The following is a 27,517-nucleotide window of genomic DNA, read 5'->3' as shown; positions in this document are numbered from 1 at the left end:
TGTGACCTCACTGTAGGACCAAACAGAAGGAACTGATAGGCTGAGTGAAAACTCTTGTGTGAACAATATGGGTCAAATTCTGGTCCCTTTGAAGTTAATGGTAAAACTCCCATTGACTTCAGTGAGACCACAATTTCACCTCACAATCTAAGAATTAGCAAGATTGGCAAGGGAAACAGTGAAAGACACGAACAATGTAGTTGTATCTAAAGTATTCCCAGTCTGAAAGTCCCTCTTTAACAGTGGGCTCTTCGAGAACATTTCACACAAGTATGCAAACTACTGTGGTTCACTTGCTAATTCACTTAAGGCAACAGTTTTACAAATCTAGTAAAATGTTCATATCTTGTTAATCCATCAAGAACCTTCACCAAACCTTTTCTTCACTGTTTCCATTCTTGATCTGCCTGTACCATTGTTTTCAGAAGCTCATGGTGTGTCTCTCTGTCTTGGAAGATATTCCCAACATTCTTGAGGGAACCAGAATCTTGATCTTAGGCATACTGAGGTTTCTCTCTCTCAATCACAGGCTACACTACATGCAAAAAGCCCTCAAACTTTGTTAGTGCCTTGTAGTCCTCCATGACCAAACAGTCCACAAGTGTTAAACTAGATTGTCTCATGGTCCATGACTGGACCATTTAAAATGCCTTATCCAGATATATCCAATGTACAGCCTATAGCTGTAGATGCTTCCCAAGAACATGGAAGATGAGCTAGCACAACGTGCAGCCTGAATAAATCTCAGACATATTCAAATGCATCACAGTACTCACCCATGATCTGGCCACAGCTTTCACACTTTCTGTGAAAGAAAATTGATAAACCGTATAAGTTGGCCATAGATCTCAAAGTCTTAGAGAACCTCCCACAACCTTATCCTTCGGACCAAGTTGCTTTAGGATCCAAAGTGTCACACACACAAATACACCACACACACATCCTGCAATGTACACATCCATGTACAGTACTTGCAGTTCTGTTTTGAGAGTCTGATGAAGAGCTGATCTGAAATGGTGCCACCTTGACAGAATCATAGAATATCAGGGTGGGAAGGGACCTCAGGAGGTCATCTAGTCCAACCCCCTGCTCAAAGCAGGACCAATCCCCAATTTTTGCCCCATATCCCTAAATGGCCCCCTTAAGGATTGAACTCACAACCCTGGGTTTAGCAGGCCAAAGCTCAAACCACGGAGCTATCCCTCCCCCGCCTAGCCCCACTACTCTGGAAGGATATCATCTGTTGCAGCCTGAGTTTTCTTTTTCAGCCAGATACATGGTTTACAGTTAGGTCTTAATAATCGTGGTGGAATAGGGCTAGAATTGGTTCTCAAGTTCAGCTTAGGTTTCCTTAGAACGTAGTTTTAAAAACTGAATCTCATCCCTTCAAAAGGTTAAGTATCATAGATATGATAAATAGGCATGAGGTGCTCTCCAAGAAGTTTCAAGCACTCTCTAGAAAGTAAGTTTTTTATATGTCCATTGCTCTAAAAAAAAAAAAAAAAAAAAAAAAAAAGCCAGTGTCAGCCACCTTTTACATTATGATGTTGGAAGCCAATATATGATGTGTTTCACTAGGCAGGAGAAGGAATTTTATGTTTGATTCTCTCTGGTCATTTCAGCTGCCACTGTAGGTACTTTCTGTGAAGTATTCCTTCACTGTAAGACTGCTCACCAACCAGGTAAAAAACTGGTCAGTTATGACTAAAAATGTATTGTTGTCCTTTTTGCAAAACAACAAAAACAATGTTAATCAGGTTAATTCAATCATCCAAACCAAAACTGTTCATGCTTTCCTGCCAAATCAACCAACCACAGCAAAATCTGTTATCAGTGATTGCTCAGCTTCCAGTCAAAAACACTTAAGCCCCACAGTCCCAAAACTTCCCCAATAATAACCTTAAAATTACTCTTACATAAGACTGAAGCACAGAAAACAACCTCATCAAAGGGTATTTGGGATGCAGTATTTGCACAGAACAAATACATGCTAACAGACTTAGTAGAGGGTTCCAGAGACAACAGTTCCCTTACAGGACTCTGAGCTAGATATTAAGGATTTTTTGGTATGAAATTTCCCCCTCAAAGTGGTATCATAACCAAAACTTATTTAGGCCTTTCTGATGGTTTAACTGAAGGAGGGCTTGGGGGCAGAGAAGCATTTATGAAACTGGTTCATCGGTGTTTAAAGCTTTCAAGCTCTATCAGTGGAGGGGGCAAGGGCTGCAACAACTTATTTACACAATTATCTAAATACGATTAAACAGCTGATGGACAAATATTAAACTGGAAAATGTATAGTCATTTCAGCTTAATGTAATCCTCTTTCTGTAAACACCCAAGATGATTTTTTTCCCAACCAGAACAGTCCTGACATCTCATAAGCCTAAGGGTGAATAGCAAGAGATTGTTTTTGATAGTTATAAATATTCAAAAGACATGCAGACCATCTGCTTTCATAATACAGGTAAAGCAAGACTGAAATGGTGACTGCTGTATAAAAATGGCTCTTTTAACAAAGTCTTCCTCTCCTCGCAAACGATAAAGACAGATGTCAAAAACTGTTTATATAGGGTAATCAGGAGCGTGCAAAATGTAATATTCCTTTTACACACAGTGCTTGCTAAAGAGATTTTTTTTCTTTTTCTTCCCATCTGTGTGTTGCAACACATTTTTACAAGTTAAAAACATTTTTTCAAACAGAGATCCCATGAATACCCAAAAACATGCTATCTGCTTTCTGAATGCTAATTAATTTCAACTAAGGAATCTGCATTTTTTCTGTAGGAAGGAATGTATGCTTTTGAAATGGAGTACTGTAGAGATAGCAGACATTGCAGACTGAACACTAAACAACTTCAATTCTGCACTGTTTTGACACTGGCTATTTTCACAACCTTGTCTTGCATGTAATCTGCATCTGTTAAATTTGGTTTACCATAAATGGAGCACATATAATTCTCTCCCTTTTCAATGGAGTTTTATTTATGTTTTGCCATTTATCAAGCTCTTCAATATAAAGCTTTATAACAATGTAATGATTTTGTCAAGTGGAAAGTAAGATATCTTATCTTCCAAGCAGAATATGAACAGAGCTGCCCATAAACCCCTACAGTCAATTTTCAGAATTGAAACACTAATCTTGACAGTAACCTTTTAATGTATTATATTAATGGCACAGAAGCGTTAAGCACCTTTTTTATAATTCTCAATAAAACGAACATTTACTGAACAATCTGTCAAAGGACTGGCTCAAATTTTTTTTAAACCAAACTTTTAGAGTTCTATCTATTTTCACTTCCATAAATTCATCACTTTAGATACCTAGATATTTGGCAAGGCAGGATACTTTGCTACCACCACTATAATCTTCCTAACAAATATCCAAACTGTGAATCTCTGTTTCAGTCCCTAGATAAAGTTTAAATGGTGCTTAATTTAAGAACAGAGTACAGCTCTAGATTGGGGGCGGGGGGAATTAGAAGAGGAGGAACCGTGCATATCTCAATGTAGAACTTTACCCAAAGGAACTTTATGATAAACAAAACTCACCAACAGTGGAGGACAGTAAGGAAGCTGCTTGGATCAATAAAATAATAGTGGTAGAAATCTCAAACAACATAGTCAGAGTGCAGACTGAGATCTCAGAAGTTACTTTAAGTTCCTGTTGAAATATTATTTAATTAAAACTACAGTGTGCATATAGGCCCCAATCAGGTAAATACATAGTCAGAGACAGTCCATGGCCTCAAGAGTTTACACAGCATTTGAGATTATGCCATTCCACACACTTGGAAGATACAATCTGGTGCCTGATGTACTGACATACAGATAATAATTCTCTGACATTTAAACTAAAACCAGAATTACAAATGCAAAATATCTAGACACCATGAGTTGTTTTTAGGACATGGAATGTTAATGGGCTGGTTAACACACAGACATACACACCCTTTTAAGACTCTTTATTACCTTGAAATATGAGTGACATAGGAATTTGCTTTGTCATGCCCACTATAAATATGTTGAAGAAAAAAATTAGATGGACAGAGATACATTTCTGATGGTGAGAAGACTGTCTGTGACTTTGTCAGTGCATACGGATGAAGATTTGACCCCGTACTGTTGCCAAGGTCATGAGAACTATGATGATCTGTAAAGCAAGTGCTGGTCATATAAATTAAAATTGCATAAAGGCGGTCCTAAAAATGATTAAAATGAGGCTTTCCAAAAACTAAAATACCACCCTTGCCCTTTGCACACCTTCTACATCATAGAAGTAATTTAATTTAGACTAGCTCCTCCCCCTTTCCCACTGCTTCTAAAGGCTTTGTCTCCGTACAGAGAGAACTGAAAATTGCCTCTATTATAATGAGGACTGCCACAACCTCTTATTTTGGTAAAAAAAGAATCTGAAGTGTAGAATGAAAAATAAGAATGAACTACAGATTCTTGCATTGCTCTGTCATGCTGTAATGTGAAGATTGGAAATTTACATGACAGAGAAGCAATCTCCCACTCTCCTGATGGATATAAATAAAGCAGAAAAAAAAAAGTCTGCTTTCCAAGATACCAGTCTCATATCCACAGTCTAAAGGCTCAACAATAAAATAAATCATTAAAAAATAAAAGGGTAGGTGGGAAATGCTAATTCACACATACCAATTCACAAGAAATGGGGAAACTGGAAATGGCAGAAATCCAAAGGACACTCTCAGCCATTTTTGTGATTTTTGATGTCTTAGTTTTTGGGTGCCTAACTTGAGTCCCCTTAAAGAGAGCCGATTTTCAAAAAGTGGTGAGCACCCACCCTTTGAAAGTCACCCCTTCCCTTTTAAAATGTCTCAAGTTGAGCACCCATAAATGGAGACACCAAAAGATCAGGAGTCAATCTTGAAATTATTGTCCACTACCTAAAGTCTGTACAAGGGCTTCCAGCAGCAAAGGCTTGAGATTTAAGTGTGCTGCTGACTAGACTCTTCCTGAAATCAACTTGGATAAAATCTGAAAATGACTAAAATAGTGGCAATAGAAAACAGGTTCCTAGCTTTATCTCATTGAGTGAAAATGGCCTTGTGTTTTCAGAAGTAGAGTCTACATTACTTCATCTGAAAATACTTGACTTCAGCGTTCACCTTCCAGTGACTGTAACTTAAACTTTTGAGTCTCTGGGCTGAGTCTTCCAGCAGGGCAACCCACAAAAAAAAGGAGGATATGGATAGTGAAAGGTGCTTGAGCTACTATCCATTTCAGATCAGCAACCCTGGCTCTCAAAGGCAACTTGGTTAAGCAATTAAGATTAAATTTGCTGTTTGCCTGCATGGTGCTCTCAGGTCTTCAGGAATAAGAGGAAAAGAAGGGAACATAAACAGAAAACTGCAGGTGAAGGGTACTGAGAACATATCTATTGCTAGAGCTAGCACACACTTGTACAAGCAGAAGACATGGGACACCTGATGTCAAAGTCTGGAGTCTCCACAGACTGTTCTGTTAAGACATTGAAAAACTGAGCATTCCTTATTTTTATCTTTGCCTTATCCAATTCTCTTTTCCATTCAATCTTCTTGCTAGACGAACTGCATTTACCTGTGACAGTTCTGTTCTTAGGAGGATAGGATACCTCTGACTTCCTAATTGACTTTCAAATTCCTGGTTCCATCTTTTCTTTTTTTTTTTTTTTCCAGGTATGACATGACTAAGGTTTTATTGGTACAAATGATTTGTCAGAAAGGAGAGTCCTTTTGCAATTAGTAAATTAAAGACTGCTTTGAGTATCCAAAAACTGTATATTCCTTCCTGCAGAAAGACTTACTTTTCTCTCTACAGATTGAGAGCACATGAGCCCTGACCATCTGCTGTGGTAATTCTCCAGTTTGGTTCCAGTAAAGGGGCTCCTGAAAGTTGCACAATATTGTCCACCAAATTAAGAAAGACTTCCTTGCTAGGGATTATGACACGCTTTTTCAGCAAGTCCTTTCTCTGGTTCCACTGTTCTGCTAGGCGAGGCACCAGTTGTTTGGCATGAAGCTGAGCCCTAAGGCACAATGTCCAGACAAGAAGTCATCAGACTCAGTATCATTAATGATGGTCTTGCAAAACTTATTTTGGTGTTCAGGATCAAATCTTCCTTTGATCTACTCTCCTATGTAAATAGAATAGATTTTTAAAGCCAGAAGGGGCCATTATGATCATCTAATCTGGCTTCCAACATAAAGCTGTTCATAGAATTTCACTCAGCAATTTCTGAATCTATCCCAACAACTTGTGGTTAAACTACAGCATATTTCTTTCTAACTTTCAGAAAGACCTCCAATTTTAATTTTAAGACTTCAAGACATGGAAAATGTATAACATCTTTTGATAATCTGATCCACTGGTTAGCTACCCTTACTGTTAAAAATCTGTCTGATTTCCCAGTTTGAACTTTGCTGACTTCAACTTTCAGCCACTGGATATTGTTATGTCTTTGATGGCTAGAAAAAAAAAAGCCTTCTAGCATCCTATCTTCTCCCTGTGAAGTTACAGAGACTAAGTCACCTCTTAACCTTCTCTTCAAAAGTCTAAACAGATGCAATAAGAGACTAAAGGAGCTCATCCAAGAAATCTTTACCAGACCACCAATCCATTTTGCAGCTCTTCTCTCAACTATTTCCAATTTTTCACATCCTTTTAAAAGTATGCACACCAGAAGTAGACACAATATTCCAGTAGTGGTCTAACGGATACCGTAAAAAAAGGTTAACTTCACCTCCTTACTCCTGTAAGTAACTTGCGTGTTGATACATCCAAGCAGTCAAAGCAGGGACTGCTGCACTGGGTGTGTGTATAAAATGGGACCCCCCTTTCCCTTCAGCACCTTTTTGGACCCACAACTGTGAGGGAGAGACCCTCTCCCATCCTCTGGGGACACTCGGACCCAGCTGGTTGCTTCTCCCAGTCACATGGCCTTGCAGAAAATCTGTGGGGAGGAACCAGCCAGAGACTCCAGCCCATAGGAACAGTTGTAGAAGCAGGGACCTTTGGACATCCAGAGAAGTTTCTACAGAACTTTCTCTGCCCTGCCATGATGGGCTATTTCCCCCAACTCTCCCTCTCTGTCTCTTCATCTCAATTTCACTCCTCATCTGCCCCTCAGACTCTCTTCCCCACTGCCCTGTCGCCTGCCCACCCTTCCCTTCCATGTCCCCTCTCCTTTCAGCTTTCTTTAAATTTAGCTTAGCCCCTCTTAACTAAACCCACCTAGAAAAAAAAGGTGGAACATGCCACTTACCACCATCACACAGCTGATTCTGCTTGTGGCTTACACTCTTTCCATTCTCCACCCTGCGTGTCTGTCTTGTCTATTTAGAGTGTAAACTCTGGGAAGGCAGGGATCATCTGCTATTCTGTGTTGGTACAGCGCCTAGCAAAATAGGGGTCCACTCGTGGCTGGATTTTTTTTTTTTGGCACTACCCACAATAAACCTGATTATTAATCATGTTAGAGAGATAAGGTGTGTCAGATAATATCTTTGGCTGGTGAAAAGGACAAGCTTCCAATGTTACCCGGAGCTCTTCTTCAAGTCTCTTCTCTGGGCAAGCTTGAAAGTCTGTTGCTCTCACCAACAGAAGTAGGTCCAATAAAAGATACTACCTCACTCACCTTGTCTCTGTACTGTCCTGGAACCAACACGGCTACAACAGCACTGCATACAATAATCATATTAGGCTTTTTTCCACAGCACCACATAAGGCGTTAGTGTTCAGTTTATCTATAGTGACCCTAAATCAGACAATGCCCCATTCATCTAGTATATTTAGCTCTATTGAGGAAGAATGGGATGAATGACTCTGTCCTTTCCGCCAAAATGGACTCTAAAGTGCACTAGGGTCTGAACAAGAGGCATCAAGCCCTTTTTGAAGTTTTCAATGAATCTGAGACTAAAATGTTTGAAGTTCATTTATCAAGTGCTAACTGATTTTGATGGATAAAATGAAGATTTCATTAAGCAGTTCTCTAGTAGAGCAAGTTACACATGGTCTCTCCCCATGATGCTAGCTTTAGCAATGAGAGTTTTTTTTTTAAAAAAAAAGTCCAACTACACTGGAAAGATCCAATATCCTGTCCAGTTTTGTAAACATTAAGACAAATAAGACAAATCTCATTGATTTTTGATAACTGCTTGTCATAGTGATATCCATATTGATGATCTGTTGATTCAAAGAAATCCCTTGGCTCTGCTGCAACAAATTATTTCCTGGAGAAAATCTACATTTTTAATTCCTGGTATACCATTAACTGATGGTTTGGGTTTCACCACACATGTGGCTCCTTTTGTTTTTGTTGAACAAAAAATGGGGAATATACCCCTGAAAACTTCTGGAGTTCCTGGTACTGGAAAAGACATTTGAATTCACTGTAAGGTACATTCAGAAAACACACCTGAGAACAGAGCTGTGTTTGGCCCATCTACTTTTAGAGGATATTTTGACACATGGGAACACACAGTTTTGGGAGAGGGATATAGTATTTTAAAAAATATATCCTAACAAGACATACTTTTCCATGGCAAGCACTAGCCAGGTTGAGAGAGAGATTTATTCCTCCTCGCCCCAGAACAGATGTTAGTAGTGAGGGTCTTAGCAGAAATTTCACTGTCCTTTCTCATCACTGAGTCCATTTTTTCTATCGATAATCTCCTTCAGAGCCACAATATCTTTTAAAGATATGGATCCTTTTTAGCAAACTAGGCCACATCAAGATCACACAAAAGCACATTACCCTACTCTGAGAAATAACTCTTCTCAAGCTTGTAATGTTTTGAGACTCTGGATATATTATGTTTAGAGTTAGGGAACTTGTCAGAATTAAGTATTCTCTAGACTCTTATATATGAGGAGAGCCTTTTATGTCTTCTCACCCTTGGGGAAGACAGATTTCTTTAGCTTGTTTATTCCAAGATTTGGAGGGAGACAGGTCTCAGGCTGCTGCCAAGTGTTTGAGGTTTACTTACTGTGCTCAGGACTGAAAAACCTGTCCTCCGATAAATGCTGCAAGGCATCAAAGGAATTTGATACTTATTTTTCCATTGAGAAGTCATCCAAGGAAGTAGACAGAGACCTCACCCTTCCCCTAGCATTTATTTTGAGGAGACAAGGTGGGAAGTGAAGAGGAAACTATACATCACTTTCTCTTACAAAGCTTCATTAAAAAAAAAAAGTTTGCTTGCAGGTTTCAGAACCTTTAAAAAAATCCCCTCTCATCCTCTCAAATAATCCTCAGTGAGCATTCAAGTCAGAGTTCAGATCAATCTGACAAGGAAGGAAGTATTTGGTCTGTCAAAGCCAGAAGTGCTTATCTCTCTGTGTAGCCACTCAAGAAGTGGGTCTCACTGTGCTTTCATTCCTGTCAGGTGTAAAGGATTATTATGAGTCCAATTCCTTTTCTTCAAACAAGACTGTCATAACTTAGACCACCATCACAGAACTCTGCATAAAGGGCAGAGGATGCAGTTAATACACTTGGGTTAGTTGGGCACCTTTCTTCTATATGCTGGTAGCATTTCGTAGGGGTGAAAAAAAAAATCAGAAAAATGTGTCACAAACTGAGAAAAAACAGCCATGTCTATTTAAAGTCAGGGCAAAATGGACACCGTTAGTGCAGCAAGAGACAAGAAACATCTGATGAATCAGATTCATCTGTCCACTTGCCTTTTAAAGAGGACTTAGGTTGGCTGTCCAGATAAGAGCTCTTTAATGGACAGAAATGAACTTCATTTTAATTCCTAAACTGACACTTCACAATACACAAGTTTACCACATAATTTGGAAAAATTCTTTACCACTAGCAACTTCCTGAGGAAAAGCAACACGAGGACCAGAAAGGCATTAGTGTGGCAGATGTAACTGACCTGCACAGGCAAAGAGAATGAGCAAGTCACACCGCTTGGCTCTAATCAGTGCTAGAATGTTTTTATATAAATTTTTTTTAAAGAGACATATACATAAGTGACATAAATGAATCAGAGACCATATATTTCTTCATTGTTAATGAAATTCAGTTAAAAGTGTAGGAAGTGATAAAAAATACTGTTAGTAATGTGTTTTACATAAGAACACAATATAGAAAGGGAAGTGCAATTAAATCTTAATGTGGACATTTTTTATTTTTAGTTTATCATCTGGTTTACATTTTGAGTGCCTTCACAGACAGTAAATTATGCTGGCATTTCTTAGGGAATAACTGCCATGTTAATTTAGTTTAATAAAATAACTGACATAGAAAAGGGGGGAAAACAAGCAAGAAGAGAGTCCCAACCCCCACTCCTTATCTTTAGCTAAGTACTCAAATGCTTTCTATATGAATTGTCCGTGGTCCAACTCCAGCGCCATGTAATAATACAATACATTACAACACAATACAATACAATCTTGGATTTCTGTAGCGCCCTTCATGCGAGCATCCCAGGGTGCTTTACAATCATTACGAGTTAAAATTAAAACTGAAGCACATACAATTCCTAATAGAATCATTTTAAGAATGCTAAACAGAACAAATAACTTTTAAGTCTAGATTTAAAAGTCCCAACTGTCAGAGCGTTCCTTACTTCAATTGGCAATGAGTTCCAAAGCTAGAGAGCAAAGCGACTAAAGGCTCTCTTATGTTATGTTAAAGGATCTCTTATGTTGTTTATACTCTTATAGTACTCTGCAATCAACCAGTTTCCAATACAATTTTTCTTTTATGTGTTATTTGCAAATCTTGTTTTAAAAGAAAACTGGGGAGTAGCTGGAGAATAACCCTCTAGCGTAAGTTAGAGAAAATCAGGGTTCACACTCAGACACATCTATAGACATAAAATGTCTTAAGTGGTGCATTAAGAAATGATATAAGAAAGCATTTACAATAAATGTGCAATTCCTGAGCAGTGTATTATTTACTGGCACTAAATATGCTGCAAAGATATATATAAAGGACACTTTAAACACTAGTTATTGTATATGGCTTCTGTCAAGATCATCATTGCAGTGAAAGTGAAATAAAACAGAGTTCAGTTTTATAATGTGTACAAGGCATCTTTTCTCTGAAATTAGCACCGTGTTCCTTATTTTACTCCTGCCACTTCCCTAAAACTTCAAGGCCATATTATGCAGACACCCTTCACGTGAGTACAGACTGAAAACCACACAAGTACAGACCAGAATTGGCCAGTACATGGAGAATTGGAAGGAGAAGCACAGAAACATCATCATCTGCCTGCAATCCACAGAACCTCCTCCACTGAGTTTAGGGCTCTGCAGTGTCGGGGCCAGAGGTGAATAAAAGGCTGCTGCCTAGAATCTCAGCATTTATCTTCTGAGAGTCGGTTGTGCAAAGTATCATGCATTAGCTTGCACAAAAACATCCTTCCAAGATAGGAATCCCTAGCCCGAGCTGGAAGCAGATGCACGTGGGGGCCCCATGACAGTAGGTCCCTTCATTGCTGTACTAGCAGGGCCCTCTGAGGTCAGAGCCTATATTGATTTGGTAAGGGACACATGCCATCCCCAATCAGTCAGTGAGTAAACCCAGGAAAAGAAACTGATTCTTCTAGCCCAGTTCATGAATTTCCCTCCTGGAGAGAATGTTTTGAGCCTTAGTTATAATGTTTCAGGTATAAATATCTTTCTACCTCTTCACAGTAATTCTATTTTCCTTCTATTAAATTTTCAGGTCAGGAATTGTTTTATATTATGTACAGAAACATCTAGACATGTTTTAAATCTTCAAAAATAATATCTAAACAATGTTGAGAGTCTGATTTAAACTGGGGTGGAGGGGGTAGAAAAACCCTTAGAAATTCTAATTAGAGAGGAGACTCTTTGTCCTCTACTTAAGTTGTGAAAGAGGCACCATAGCAGCAAAAGTTAAGGATGAAGTTAGTCTTAACACTGGAATTTTCTGGCATTTCTTAGTGAATGGTTGTCCCCCCCCCCCCTTTTTCCCCCCCTCCTGTGTGCCAATGCTCATAGAAGATGTCAGATTGAAAGTACCAGAGACTGAAGATTATTTAAATGTACCCACAGAAAAGGTATAGCAGCATAGGGAATAGCAAGAAAAGCCTCACGCCATATCATGGATATTCTTAACTAATTACTTGTAAGAGGAAAGTTCCTTGAGGAAAGTTCAGCCTCCATCCCCGTCCAGTCCAGAGATGCCAACCTTGGTCTGAGGCTTTTCGTGATTTTTTTTGATAAACATTAGGGAGGTTGCTTGGACTTCTCCCCCTGAACCCAGAAACTGGGACCTCTCCCTCCCTTCGAGGTACCTCTCCTCTAACCGTACCGAACAGTACCTCTCCTCCCCACCTTTCTCATCTTTAGCCAAGGGAGAGAGAAGCCTGGGTCCTCAGGCCCCCATCCCTCATTGCACCACTGACTCCCACCCCCAAACAGGGAGAAGGGGAGGACTGTCCCCAGGGAAGTGCTCTCTTATACTGCTTATAGTCCTCAATTGCCTTGGCCAGTTCCAGGCCTGGACCTCCTTCCCAGGATGATCCTTCTGTTGTATCCACTCAACTGACACTGCCTCCCCCGCAGACTTCAAAGTGAGGGTCTGATACGAGGCAAGCTGGGGTGATTGGCAGTAGGGCTTAGGATGCTGGATTCATTGCCTAAACCGGAGGCTGTGTGTTGGTGTTTTAATAGTCCCTTGCAGACCCTCCTGGCATGCTCTAAGTACCTCCAGCACATTAATGTAGTCCAGCAGGGTATACACAGGGCAGCTACAGCGCAACACACAGCCTGTGATTTAGGCAGTTAATTCAGCAGTGCCTCAACCCATTCAAATTTGTCACAGCTTGCCTCCTCTCAGACCATCACTGTGATGTCTGGGCACGTGCTGCAGGGATGGTGAAGAGCATACTGTCTCTCTCACTCTCCCCCCATGGCATTATTTGCTGTGTTTGTTGAACCCAAGTGGTTGTGAGTGACGCATAAAAGTGTGTGTGTGTGTGCTTGGAAAATAAGTAGATCTAAGCCTAGAAAATGTAAAAATCAGGGGGATTATGAAAAATTAGGGATGGTCAGCATCTCTGCCAGGCCCTCGCCTCTCTGCAAAGGTTGTCACAGGAGTGCCATTCATGATGATGGCTTCTGTCACTGACACCTGTCCACTAAGAACTAGACTAAGCGCAGTACTCATTTCACCTAAACTATTGTATGCTGGTGTGTTGGTATTTGCAGTGTTGTTGTAGCTGTGTTGGTCCCAGGATATTAGAGACAAGGTAGGTGAGATAATAGCTTTTATTGGACCAACTTCTGTTGGTGAAAGAGGCAAGCTTTTGAGCTACACAGAGCTGCTCTTCTAACTTTCAGGCATTACTGTCCTTGAAGCAAAAGGCTCTGTATCCCATTAAAAATACCTGAGCCATATAGATCAGTGTTTTTCAAACCATGGGTCACGACCCAGTACTGGGTAGCGGCATGTAAAGTCGTGGGGTGCCTTGCTCTGGTCAGCACTGCAGACCGGGACGTTAAAAGCCACGTCGGCGGTGCTGCCCAGCTAAGACAGGCTACTGCTTACCTGTTCCGACACCACGCTGCGACCTGGAAGTGGCCAGCAGCAGGTCCGGTTACTAGGCAGGGGGACCACGGGGGTCCGCGTGCTGCCCCTGCCCCGAGCACTGGCTCTGCACTCACGCTGGCCGGAAACCGGCCAACAGGCACTGCCCCCTCCAGCTCCCGTGGTGCTGACCAGGAGCTGCCGGAGGAAAGTCCGTGCTCCAATCCCCTGCCCCAGCCCTGAGCCCCCTCAAAACCTGGAACCCCTTCCTGGACCCCAAACCCCTCAGCCCCAGCCCAGAGCCCTCATTCCCTGCACCCCAAACCCCGCATTCCAACCCCCTGCCCCAGCCCAGAGCCCCCTCCCACACCCTGAACCCCACAGCCCTCACCCCTGCACCACAGCCCTCCGCCCTGAGGCCCTCACACACCCCAAACCCTCATCCCCAGCTCCATTGGGTCGCAGGCAAACAAACAATTTTCTTCAACTGGATCCCCAGAAAAAAAGGTTTGAAAACCACTGATATAGATGACAAAAAAGGTTATTTTAATTAAAAAAAAAAAACACATTTATCAATGTTAACTTTCAAGGTAAAATGAAAGTTAACACTTTAAAATTTTTTAACAAAAAAACCAAACACAGATACCAAGTCAACATGTATAAATACACTTAAATTGTTCCAAAAGTCAGTTTTTCCCTCACTAACCTGCCAAAACCTGTGTCCAGGCCCTCAAGGTTCTGTGTTTCCCCTACAATAATCGAGGGCATCTTTAAAAAAATCTAGAGCAATGTAAAGAATGCGGCTCCCTGTTCTGCTTTAGATATTAGTGATACCATTAACTGTTGCAAAAGAAACAGAAATCTGAAGACCAGAGCTTAGGTCTAGCAGGTAAAATTAAAAGAGGGAGAAACCCACCTTTTAGTTCATTATTAAAAATAATTTTAGTGTACACAAACACGCATTATGGTAAACCCAAATCCTGGTCCCATTGAAGTCAAAAGCAAAACTTCACAATTGTTCAGTGGCCCAGAATATAGTGGTTAATTATTTACAAAAAGTTTTTCAACTGGGAAAAAAAAAAAAAAAGTTCCGTGTTCACTTTTAGTTTCATACAAAAGGGACCTTTTCAATATGGATTACTGTTTACCAAGATGGCCAGAACGTCTACCAGTTTAAGATACTCAATTCCTGTCCCTACTGAACGTAATATCGTCGTAGCTATACAATAATTTGGCATTTAGGTAGCTGAATATTGTTGGGCAGCGTTCTGCTGCCAGGTATTTGAGTAAAAGAACTCTTAAGGAAGAGCTGCTTAGCTCTCTTGGTCTTCCTAAGGGAAGGAAGAAAAGAAGTTGCTTTCTTTCTTCCTCCACACCCCAGCCTCGGCAGCAGCTGGATTCCACTGCTCCGGCCCCTTCAATGGAGAGGGGGATAGGAACCTGCAGCTATGCCCCCTCTCGCCTTGTCTGCTGCAGGGCAGGAGAGAGACAAGATCCCTGGGTGAATTTGGAGGCAGGCCTATTGGATATTCCTCTGAAGGCTGGAGATAGAAGGGAGAGGATCAGCTAGCCACAACCTGAAATTGTCAGGCACTGAGATTGAGGGTGAAGTCATCCAGAAAACCACAAGAGAAGAATGTTGACCAGAGAACTTCTAAGGTCTGATTACAACTCAGTGCAATCATTTCTCCCCAAAAGTAACAAACTGTAAATATTTTGCCATACTATATATATTTGGGTTGAGAACAACATGACGGAGGCAGCACAATAATACACTGATACTTCATGGAAAATCAGAGTTCTGAAGTGGGCAAGATGTGAGGCATTTGCTAATCTAAGAAAAGACTATTTAATGCATTTCCTAGTCATTGCAGTCCCAGATCCTGCAAAATGATCTGGGTAAGCAGAGCTTGGCACCTGTGCCAAGCCCCGCTAACTCTGCATGGACACAGGGGTCTGCCCACGTGGAACAGTTTGCAGGTTCTGGGCCTGATATTTGAACAAAAGAGAAATGTGTTTTTATATACACATATTATGTTTGTGTAAAGTATATACAATATGTATAGGCACAATACAGGACAGTGATATAGTAGAAAGGTTTGATCAAAATGCATTTGGGACAACTGCATTAATCCCAGTAGTGAAGCTATTAAAACCCTTTGTACCATTCTGCATATGCCACATATTTTACAAAAATACAACTTTGGAAATGCTTCTGAATTTCTGTGGGTTTGTTTTTACTTTGTTTTTGTTTCCTTGCGCCTAAAGTCAGTTAGTCAGTCTCAGTTCCAGGAGAGAAACTAGAAGGGTTTCTGGGAAAAAAAAAAAAAAAAAGGAAGAAAAAACAAAACCCCACTGATACGTAAACAATACATGTATAAAAATATCATGACACATGAAGAGATCCCAGACGCTTCCAGAGCTAGAAGCAAGTGCAGCTTGTTCACTGCAAAACTGGTAATCCCCTTTTTCTAATGATATAAAGCTCCTTTATTAAAACCCTGAAAGGCTGTGAGATATCAGGCCTTAAATCTAACACGGATACCAGGACTGGATATTGCCTATCCTGATCTGTAGGCCCGTGTAATCTGAAGGTCTGGGAAACAGAGAAGACAATTCCATGTTTGGAGAAAACAGAAGCACTCTCTCTTTTCCCCAACTATTTCTATAGCTGGTTGATATAACAATATAATTCAAAAGGGCAACGGTTGGTGACTGTTTGAATCGTTTCAAAGGTTTAAAATGCTAGTAGTAGTCCCAGAGGAAACTGATTAGTTGGCAGGGCTCAGGTAAGGTGATCGGGGTGCATGACAAATGTCCTGTCGTCACATACCCACCCATAGCAGCAATGGCTGCTTTGTACAGAAACATTTTCAAAGTCATGTTCAAATACTAATCGCTACAAACACCTCTATTGGGTAGGAAATTAATTAGTTATCCCCATCACACAAAAGGGAAACTAAACTAAATGTAAGTGACATGCCCAAATACCCAACAACACACAATGAGAGAACTCAGGAGTTCCTGTTTCCCAGATCTAGACTCAGGCCACTACCCCATGCTGCCACTCTAATATATCAGCTTATATGAGAAAGAAAACAGGGGTGGCGAGTGAAGAAGTTATGAAAGCCTAGTAAGTCAGACATGAAGTTTCTTGCATAGCATCTACATATTCTGCTAGTCTGTGGTAATTAGAGAGATGAGGTGACTGAGCTAACATCTTTAACTGGACCAGCCTTTGTTGGTGAAAGACTCTTCTTCAAGCTCGTCTGTCTCACCAACAAAAGCTGGTCCAATTAAAAAAAAAAAAAAAAAAAAAAAAGTTACCTCACCCACCTTGCCTTTTTAACATCTTCGGATCAACACAGCTACAACAACTCTGGATAGTCTATGGTAGTGACATTCACTAACCTAGGGAACAGCATGCAAATACCCAGTGGCTTGCAATTCACCATCTGAAATTAGTAGCTGTTCTTTTCGTTTGCCTGCTTGAGGCCAGAATTTGAGAACACTCTCTGAACTCTTACGTTTTTAATTGAATGGTAATTTAGGCTCACATACTAGCTCCAATCCACCCACAGGACGTGATTTATGTCAATGAAAATTCCTTACAATCAAGGCCAGCATAGTAAGTGAAACTTGGCCTTAGGGGAAGTGGGGAAAAACAGGAGTAAGGCACAACATTCTCAAAAACAAGACAGTTACAGTAACCTTGGAAGAGAGATGCATTCCACCCTTTTCACTAAAACAGCAGTGTTACAATGGCATTTTGCTAGAGAAATGCAGGAGGAAGGTATGAAGAAGCAAGAAGGCAACACGTTATACCTAGATGCCACGAGACACCAATTGTACCAAATGATCAAGAAAATCAATGGCAAAATAGAAAAGATAGTAAAAGGAGAAGGAAAAGAGTCAAGAAATAGAGCCTAATAATTTAGGGTCAAGCTGCATCACAAATACAGTTTACATTTGCCTACAGATCATCAACAGTCCATAACTACATCAACATTTTCCTACAAAATATAGTTGGTTTGCTTTTGCAGCAGAGAACTGTTAGTATTTTGAATGAAATTATATGCAAACACTCATGATCAACTGACTGAAGTAAACAAGTTTTAGTTAGGGACATCACTCTTTCTAGCTTTCCACTCTCAAACGATACATTGGCAATGCTGCACATACACAAAACCATTTTACATACCGTATGAAAAACGCTTCCATACCGATGCAAAAAGGGTATTGGTAAGGATAGTTTGACAGACAAAAATCTGACTATCCTTGGGTTATTTTTCTGTTTTTAATAAACTAGATGACTGTGTTAAGAAGTTATAGTTAGGTGTCTATATCTAGCTGATCCCAGGAGAGAGGATGTCTCTAAGCTTTTTAACGCACTCTTATTTCTGATCTCTAGACTGCAAATGCATCTGTTTCGGAGCACTCCCAATTAATTTAAGAAACACAGTTAATGTCCCAATATTGCTCATAAACCAGTGTCTCCCACATGAGAGTAATATACAATTAATTATATCTGTCTGAACATTTAACCATTTTTTGATAATTTAAGGAGAGATGGGCAGGTCAAAGTTTTTAGGTACCACGATCCAAAGCTTACTCAAAGGAATGGAAAGATTCACATGGAATTTTAAAAGGGCGGATCCAAACTCCATTAAAGCTGATTTTTTTCAAGATTCATATTTTTTAAACTTTATAATGGAATTAAAAAACAGATTATTTTCAATCTTTGCAACCCAAACATTGCACCACTGAGCTAGAGCAAGAGGTAATGAAATAAAATCTGCTATAAAACAAAACTAAAAGCAGACATCTCTTTCCCCAAGCTGAAAGAAACGCAAACACTAGAAGATCATAAGGAAAGTCAGGGTTTTGCAATTCTTTGTTTTAATAATTCCAACTGTTATTGTTGTGGACTTATATTTTAAATAGGATTTGTTTTACATGGCATTATCCCTTTAAATCACTGTTACTCAGGGACACTGAATTTGCTACATTATTTAGTTGAAGGAAGTATTTATATACAGTTTTCCACCAAAATGTTAATGTTGAATCTAAAGATATTCCTTTCTAAGTCTGCTTTACTCTACATTATATTGTTGCATCATATGTACATATGTGGACAAGTTGCAACAAGACAATATGCCAAAATGTAAATTAAATCTTGTCTCCAGACAATTTACTTGCTTTCTGTCGGTATCAAATAAAAAAATAAAGCTGGTGAACCAAAGTGGAGCAAATCCTAAATTATCTGCAGTCTCCATGAGCTAGCAGTGCAAGAACGCGCATGCTTGTACAGTAGGTATGTACAAGATAGCTTTGCAAACATATTACTAGAATGGTTTGCAACCAGTGAAGATAATTTTGATTATTTCCACTCTGAAAATTCCTGTATCAGAACCATATCATTGAAGACAATCTAACCAAAGGAAAAATAGTGATGGGAAAACAGTCTTAGCTAATATGTATATCTAGCAGATATATAATATCTTGTCTAAATAAACTAAGGGCCCTGCTTCTGAAAGACTCCAGTATTCTGAGAAAGGGAAGTAAATACTTTTAAAAATAATCTGACTTCCTTTCTCCCCCACCATGACCAGTATCACTGATTTATAAACAGAATTTCTGTCTGAAGTCAACTGCAGCACAGCAAAATACATTTGAAAAATCTGAAGGGAGAAATAAATCCGTTGTTCCTACCTCATCATCACTGGGCACAATACAGTAAAGAAAAATAAATTCTCCTTCAAGACAATTTAAATCAATGACAAAAGAACAACGTAAAGCAAGGTAAGCAGCAGTTCAGTGTTTAGCAATGGGTAATATACGATTTCATCCTTGTTAGATGTATTTTGATTAGTTCTAATAAATGACTGATTTTCTTTTGGTTGTTTGTAATGACAACACATCATCTAAGGAGCTTCATTCTTTTTTTCCCCTCCACTCATTCAGTACGGTAAATAGACTGTCTAGTTTTATGAATTAGCATTTAAAACTGGTGTAGGTTATGCAACAAGCATTCAATTTCAGTAGTACTTTTGACAGCAGTAAGTAAAGAGCCTTTTAATAACTTCAACACGTGCTTGAAAAAAGTAGTTACATGAAAGCAGTTCAAAGCCTGAAGACAAAAAACCAGTAAAAATCCAGTTTGGTATGAGACAATTCTAGTGCACCTAGTGCAGTGTAAACAGCCTTTCACATTTTCCCCAAGGGCAAATACTGTAAGACTATATCTGAAATGAATCAAGCATATTTAAAAAGATCACAAATTGGTGAAATGAATGTGTATTTTTGGCAGATTCACTTCAGATACTACTTGCTACAGTCTATAGAAATCTCTAATCTCACATCAGCGTCGCCTACAGTGCTTCATTATTTATTACATGTTATGCTAAGTACCTGTGAAAGGGGACATTCCTTGGCCAATGAACTCTGGTTCATATCCTTCAGTAAGTCCTTGAGAGCATTTCTTACTGTTGTGTGAGACCACTGTTCAGGAGGCAAGTCTTCTAGTTTAGGGCAACTATTTGAGACATAGATTAGAAAAGGGATTATTACAAGATTGCATCCTGCTGCAGAACATTCCTTTAAGACAGACAGATTTCATTTTGCGCATCAAGCAGATGCATCTGGAGATTGCTCTCGGTCTCCTGATTGTTCCGATTAGTTAATTACTTTATACAACACATCTGCTGTATTGATGCATGAATTATACATCAGCTGCATGTGGCGACTATTTTTTCATGTTACTTCTACCTTCCTGCTCTGATGCGCTTGGTAAAACAATTTAAGGTGTAATGCTTTCTCACAACTGATCATGAAAAGCATTAATATATTAACCAACCATTTTTTCCTTTTTTTGTTACTGTGAAATTTAAGAACTTAGACAGCAACAATAAGTGTGAACAAGTCATTCTTTTACAAAATGCACACAGATGGTACTGTTCATGATATGCAAAAATATTTTTCTCTTAAGTAAACTTTATGTAAAATGCCTTCTTGTAATGCATCATTTAATTGACTAAAATGCAATATACTTTTAATGAGATATCCAGAGAAAAATCTATGTATCAGAGCTATACGCATGAAAGTTTTCTACAACAGCATGTTGTAACTTAAAATTATAACCACCAAAAAGGAATGTAGATAAGCTTTTGAACTTTGAGCACACAGCACAGTGGGAATCAAATACAAGCTATATTAACCCTAACAGTGGACAAATAGCAGTCCATGTCCTAGGACTGGTATGTGTGACTCACCTGTGTAACTGGATTTTCAGTGTGACCACATGATACACATCTTGCAGCATGTCTGCTACTGTAGCATCAGGGGCATCTGTCACATAGGAGAGTGGAACTGGATTCCACTTCCCAACCTGGATTAGCCCTGTGCCAGACAGAGAATTTATTTAATAAACGTACCTTACAAGGCTTTGAAAAACACCTGTGATTTTAAGCAGTGCCACCGTCCTGGATTCCATGCTCATTTATTTGAAGACCAGCACAAAAAAACCCTGCAAGTTAGCTCTCCATGCTATGAAATTATGTAAATGCATTACAGTAAATGATTAAAAATACCTTCCGAATATACTCTCAAGTTTCTCAGAGTTCAATAAGACAATCATTCATTCATACACATTATATAGGATTTTATAATGCAAGACCTCAGTACTAAAAATACTTCACAATCCACAAAACCCATCAGTAACAGAATAAAAAAAACAGAGCTAGATATTTAGTCATAAACGCAAGTTGACTCTCAACAGTCCATCTGCTCAAATATGCTTTACACTTCCTTGTGGATCCTCAGTGGAGCAGATTATTAAGGTCAATAAGCATACTAATGATTCAGTTGAAGTCATTTTTTTTAAATTATAATCTACCTCAACATTCCATGAGCAAAGCATATGCTAACTAAATAAAAATACATTAAGCAAAAATTTAAAAAGAAACAATAATAATTGCACTGCATTCCTGAAAAATTTTCTACATTTTCCCCCATAAAATAAACAATACAGTTTAGCAATCATATTTACCTTTCGCTTGGGCAGCAGAGCTATGAGAATATCCAAGTGATAGCAATGCCATTTCAATCAGTTGGTTGAATAGCATGTCCTTCCTTACCAACACAAATTCTGCATGCTCCTCCTTACAGTCATACTCAATGGAATTTTCATAATGTTCCACTACACAAAAAACTGGAAGCATAGTTCCTATTAAAAAAAAGTAAAATATACAGTATTAACTGGTGTTATTGTAGGGATAAGGAAGAAATCTACAGCGTTACATGGCTAAAAGCCTTATAAACTGGCAGATGAATATCTAGGGGTATTCTGTATTTGTGAAAAACACCACTCCCTCCCCACACAAAAAAAGAGTTATTTAAAATAAATATTTCCATAAAAGGTACGAATGCAAATATAACCCTACTACTACTTCATCTCTACAGAACAGAGAATTACCTGCCTGTAGAAATAAATAATAAGGCTGACAGGAGAGAAGTAAGTTGGTTGTCTCTGTCCTGTCTGATTTGTTGTGAGTAGCATGCAGCGTGAGAACCTAAATACATACTGCAGATGTCTTCAGAGTAAGCCATTTTAATGGCATCTACATAATTTTGTTCATTAATGTTAAAACTTTCCTAATTGTGCCAAAAATATTCAATTACCTTTGATTTAAAAATTTCACCTTTGGTCTTTTGTTAAACCTCCATGCTAATAAACTGTACAAGGAAACAAAGCAAAACTTACTGCTAACTGATGCTGTATTTATTTTCTGGATGTAACCAGACCACTACTAAACTGCAATTCCAAGACTTGTATCTTTAAGAAACAGTAATAATAATTTTAATTCAGTTTTAAATTTACCTGCAGTTGACACATTTTTTGGCATATGTATTTTGCTACTTCACACCATATATTTCTAGTCTTACTGTAGATATGATTTGTATGTCCAAAAGTCATTTTCTTGCTTTTGTTACTAATTTTTTTTTTGGGGGGGCGGTATTTGAAGACAAAATGTTTCCCCACACCTTTTGCTTAATTCAGTGCAATCTACTAGACCATGACCAGAAGATTAACAGAGAGCCCAGCAACACTTACTGCTGGGAAGAAGCATTCTTCTGGAAGTCAGAATTGTGGATTTCTTTAAAACTGTATTTATTTTATACAAAATAGCAAGGTACTACAAAGACACCTTGGAACTGCAGCCCCAATCCTGTTCTTAGTGAAGTCAATAGCAAAACTCCCATTGGCTTGAGACGTGCAGAATCAGGCTCCTTAATGACAGGAAGCAAAAGGGTTAAAAAGCAGATGCACAAGAACTGGCTTATGGCAGATTGCCAGAGGGGTATCATTTTTAGTATAAATGATGACAAGGGTTACTTTAACAGGGCACCCAGGATCTCCAATTAGTCCTGCAATGTTAATGCCTCTGTGAGCACTGCCCTCTAGACTTATAGGGTATGTCTACACTGCAATTAAACAACCACGGCTGGCCCATGTCAGCTGGCTTTCTAACCTGCAAAGGTGCATAAAAGATACTATAATTGAAAAGATAATTTATTGTTGATGATATATGCTTTAAAACCCCTTTGTTCACTTGTACTCCTGTCTGTAACAAAAGATTATAATAAAAAGATAATATGCTTAAAAGGTATTACACACACACACACACCCACCCCACATCTGCAATAAGCTGTTCACCAGAGAGTCAGTCTCTGGGAAACAAATCCCTTCAGGCTCATTTGGAAAAGCTCACAAACTCAGTCCGGTTTGCCCAATAGGCTCAGCATGAAAGACAAGACAAAATGCTTGCCAATATTTATGTAGTGGGGGGGGGGGGGGGGAGAGAAGGGGTTCTGTTGTTCTTGTTTTTAAATCACAGAAAAAGACAAGTCAGGAAGACCAGAGCAAAAAATAGCATATGTAAACTGCCAATTTCTTCACTGGTTTTAATTGCGCTTTGGAGAGAGATTTCCAAAAACAGAAAAACCCCACACAAACTTCACTTGGGAGTGGGTTTTCCCCAGCTCTCACAGTTCAAGTCTGACCTGATAGAAAGTTTCACTGTTAAATATCTGAAGGCAAAATCTACATCAAGCTTTATTTTCATGTGAAATACATAACTGTTTCAAAAACAACAAAAGGCAGGGAGTGAAATACTGCATTTGGTTTTTTAATTTCCCCCACTCCCCCCTACCTCCAGTAGGCTACAAAAATTAGACTATAAACACACATGCACTGATATTTCATTTTATGTACAAATGTCCCATAAGTTACAGCACTCCTAAAAATGTGCTACTTGAAACAAAACAGTAGGACCTCTTGACCAGATTTTGATGCAAATTGTAGATATCAAAAGGTGTATCCTGGTAGTGTGACACAGGTATCATCTGAATACAAATCAAGCTGCTAAACCTTCTAGCGACTGTCACTTGTGTCCTTCTGCTAATTGAAAAACATTATGCAGAAGAGCACAATCTTAGCTGGCTGATCACTCTTGCTAGTATTTGGCAAGAAATTCAAGTGCAGCAACTTTATAACCTTCTAGTATTAAAGGGGAGAGCACTGGTCAGTGCTAAAAATACAACATGATTTAGACCTGAAGGCAGCGTTAGAGCTTTTGCTGAAGGTTTATGAGTCTGTGTAAACAGCACGTCTGCCATAAGGAGCAGTGAAGTCTGTAGAATCCTTGTCTAAAACTGTCCTGGCATTAAAGTTTGCTGTGCAAATATCACATAATACCAGAGACAGCTGAAATCTCCTATTTAGGAATTTATGGAACTTATATGTTTGCAGGCGTCAGAAAGTCCTTTTTATATTGCCCCAGTGCTTCACAGTACAATATTAATGCACTCTGTTTGAAAAGCCATAATAAATTATATTTTTAATGCTCTTACCCTGGCTTTCTTAAGATGCATACATTCTTGGCAAACAATCAATAAATAGGGTAATCATGAGCAGAGGCCAAAGAATTTGCTGAAGTGCTGTTTTTCCATTTTAATAGATAAAGATCTAACAATACGGACTGCTGTGTCTGTTCATTTCAGGATCAATATATTCTTTGTTTTCGCCAAACCAAGGAAAAAATAAATGATTGTATGATAAATGTTACGCATCAGACACAATGAAATTCCACTGCCTAACTTTACGTGTTTAATGGTGTTGGCTGCATTTTACACTTTGCTTAGCAAATGCAAGAAAAATCTGAATTATAAACATATAGCAATTATACTGAGAAAAAGTAGAGGTCATTTTAAAACAAATGCCAAACACATACAGCATGTTTTGATTTAAATTAGCAAGTCTGTAGTATACAGTCAAAAAGATATATTTTGATATACAAGATTAATATATTATGGTGAATTTTGAAGTATTTTAATACAAACAAAAACCACACACACACACCAATCAATGATTCTAAATGTGCCTTTTCCTTGTGAGAATGCCTAATTACAGCAAAACCAGCCACTAAAAAAATATGATGCCCAAGATGTTCATTGTTCAATAATGAATTGTACTTAAGAAAATAAACTGTAAAGATTGACATCATAAATGATTTTTCCAGTGTGATACCTAAAGATTTGAAAACTTTCTTCAAACAACTTGCAACTGTTAATGAAATCCTGTTGACTTTTCCAAGCTTGGATTACCACTAAGAGCAAAGGCAAGAATTAGGTTTTTAGGATTTTGTGTATCTTTTTACATATTTCAGTGCTGCTTCGCAAAACAAACTAACCAGAGAGTTTATTACATTAACTGTCTTTCAATGAAGAATCTGGTCTAATGAGGACAACTAAAATTAAGACAGTCTTTACCTTAACAAAAATAAGACTCCACCCTGGAAAGCAAGATGCTCCACCCAAACATGAAGCATACATTTCCCAAATGTGATTTACATCAGAATTGGGAATAAAATATTTTTAGAATGGTGATTCAGCACTGAAATATAAATGAAGTCTGTGAAAAGTATGTTTCCCCACCTAAATGGCAATGCATATATTAATATAATTAATATTTCTCCGATGCAGAATTATTAAAAGTGTTACCTTTTCTAATATTTGTTTTCATCAGGTGTCCAGAGTGTTTTAAAGGCACTCCTTGCATTTTAGTTCCTGTACTTCCAAGTCTTCCTCTTCCTAATGGGCTCCCATTCTGTTCCAAGCGCGCAATTTTGGCTGGTGGACCCTTCGGATCGCTTACATTGTTAGACATTTCTGAATGTTCTTTCCCCTGAGTTGCCTCGTTCAAATGATCCATACTCAGTCCCGCCTCTAAAGATCACCTGCCATGATTTAAAAAATATATATATGTTGTACAAGTGTGCGTATGTGTATGTAGACAGTTAACACATGTACAGGGATACATATGTATTGTAAGCTTGCAATTAATAAGTAAATGAATATTTTAAAATAAGAGAAGATGGCTTAAAAACAGCAATACATTTATCCTCAGAAAATGTTCCCATTCTCCAAAGATTGAATGATTTGGTGAAAAAAATGCCACCTACAGAACACAAACGATGATGTGCAGCCTAGGTAGTCATATTCTATCTTGAATTCTTAAGAATGAGAATTAAATAGGTGAAGGTGATTACTAAGTTACATACTCCAATCTATCCAATGCTACAAACCTCAAACAAGTGTTTGTTGTAAATCATGAATGCTTTTATTTAAACACCACCACCATGAAAGTGCTTTCTCTCTCCTAGTTAATAAATGCAACTACAACAATGAAACTTTAGGTAAACATGCAACAGATTAGCAACACGAAATATTGTGCATTTAGATCTTTTTCCTAGAAATATGAACAACCTCAATTGCCTTGTAATTTCTGATCAGGTGGGGTTTTGTTTGTTGTTTTTGCATTCTTCCAGGCTGTTTTATATTACGAATTATCAGCTTTTGAAAACTTAAAATATGCATATGAAAATTTTAAGATGTAATGAAGTTTTAAATGTTAGGTCAAATATGGGATCTTTTAAAAAGTCAAAACAAACTAAAAGAAGGTGGAAACATCTCTAAATATCACAAGTGTCTCATGCTGAAAAACCACAATTCCTGTGGAACTTCAGAAACCCTCCAACACAGACACACCCCTGCCAGTGTAAAATTGTGTTGATACAGGTATCTGAAGTAAAAAAATTGAAGTAATTTCAACAATATCAAATTAAGAAAATGGGTATTTTAGCACGTTTGTATTTCTTTTCTAAAAACTTGTTTTTTAAAAAACAAAAAACACATTCCAGCTAAATGACTGGATCATTAAAATCCCTAGACTAAAACACAGAGTAAGTTTGTGATTTTAGTTAAATACATACATACATATACACACACACACACACACACAGAGAAACCTATTTTATCAACTATAAAACAATCAGTTACTGAAAACAGATACTTATCTGGTAGTGGTTTTATTCTGGATTACTATTCTAGTTATATTAGGGTCTACCACCTTTTTCTGAGTGAGAAAGGTATGGTCACGCTGTCAATTATATTATGTATATAATATAATCACAAAGAACAGGTGACTAGACATTCATTTATGAACTAGTATTTACATTACTGAGTACAAACACTAACACTAGGGGAGTCATATTTAGAAAGACTTGCATGAATCTGATAATTGCTACTTTCTTTCAGTTACCTAGTAATTCAACGCATTTTGTACATTTTTCATTGCAAAGCTATTTAGGTCTGGATTTCTTGGGAGATACCATATATTCCAAAGATAATTCTGTAAACAATTTATCCTGTTTGAACACAGGCTGCTTCATCCTACATAGCCAAGAAAAAGAATCTGTGTTAATCTGGATGTTTATTAGCAACCTAAAGAATGCCGACTGAATAACTGTAAAGTTTAGAAAATAATGGTTATTTATCCTTAAGCTGTAGGGTGACATGCTGAGAACCGATGCTTTACCATCGATCGTGGTCCCATCTGTTTTTGGTTATGAGTCTCATTAAACAATAAATGTGACT

The 27,517-nt window shown here is 38.5% G+C and overlaps 1 protein-coding gene across 10 annotated transcripts in view; it reads right to left on the bottom strand.

The window, feature by feature from the left end:
* Positions 1-27,517, bottom strand: part of SATB1 (SATB homeobox 1) — a 106,693-nt gene that overhangs the window by 58,208 nt on the left and 20,968 nt on the right. For 8 of the 10 annotated variants that reach the window (XM_074945679.1, XM_074945681.1, XM_074945682.1 and 5 more), the window contains 4 exons: positions 25,583-25,818; positions 21,570-21,746; positions 20,794-20,920; positions 19,934-20,057 (listed from right to left, as the gene is read on the bottom strand). In XM_074945679.1, coding sequence (XP_074801780.1) covers positions 19,934-20,057; positions 20,794-20,920; positions 21,570-21,746; positions 25,583-25,793 — 639 coding nt within the window. In that variant the 5' untranslated portion in view covers positions 25,794-25,818. Of the gene's footprint in view, positions 1-19,933; positions 20,058-20,793; positions 20,921-21,569; positions 21,747-25,582; positions 25,819-27,182; positions 27,314-27,517 lie in introns of all 10 variants that reach the window. The other 2 variants (XM_074945678.1, XM_074945677.1) reach the window with 1 other exon arrangement.

Source organism: Natator depressus, chromosome 2, assembly GCF_965152275.1.
Source record: "Natator depressus isolate rNatDep1 chromosome 2, rNatDep2.hap1, whole genome shotgun sequence".
Classification (NCBI taxonomy): Eukaryota; Metazoa; Chordata; order Testudines; family Cheloniidae; genus Natator; species Natator depressus.
The sequence above is the reverse complement of the archived record's forward strand: the minus strand, read 5'-3'. Positions and strand labels throughout refer to the sequence as shown.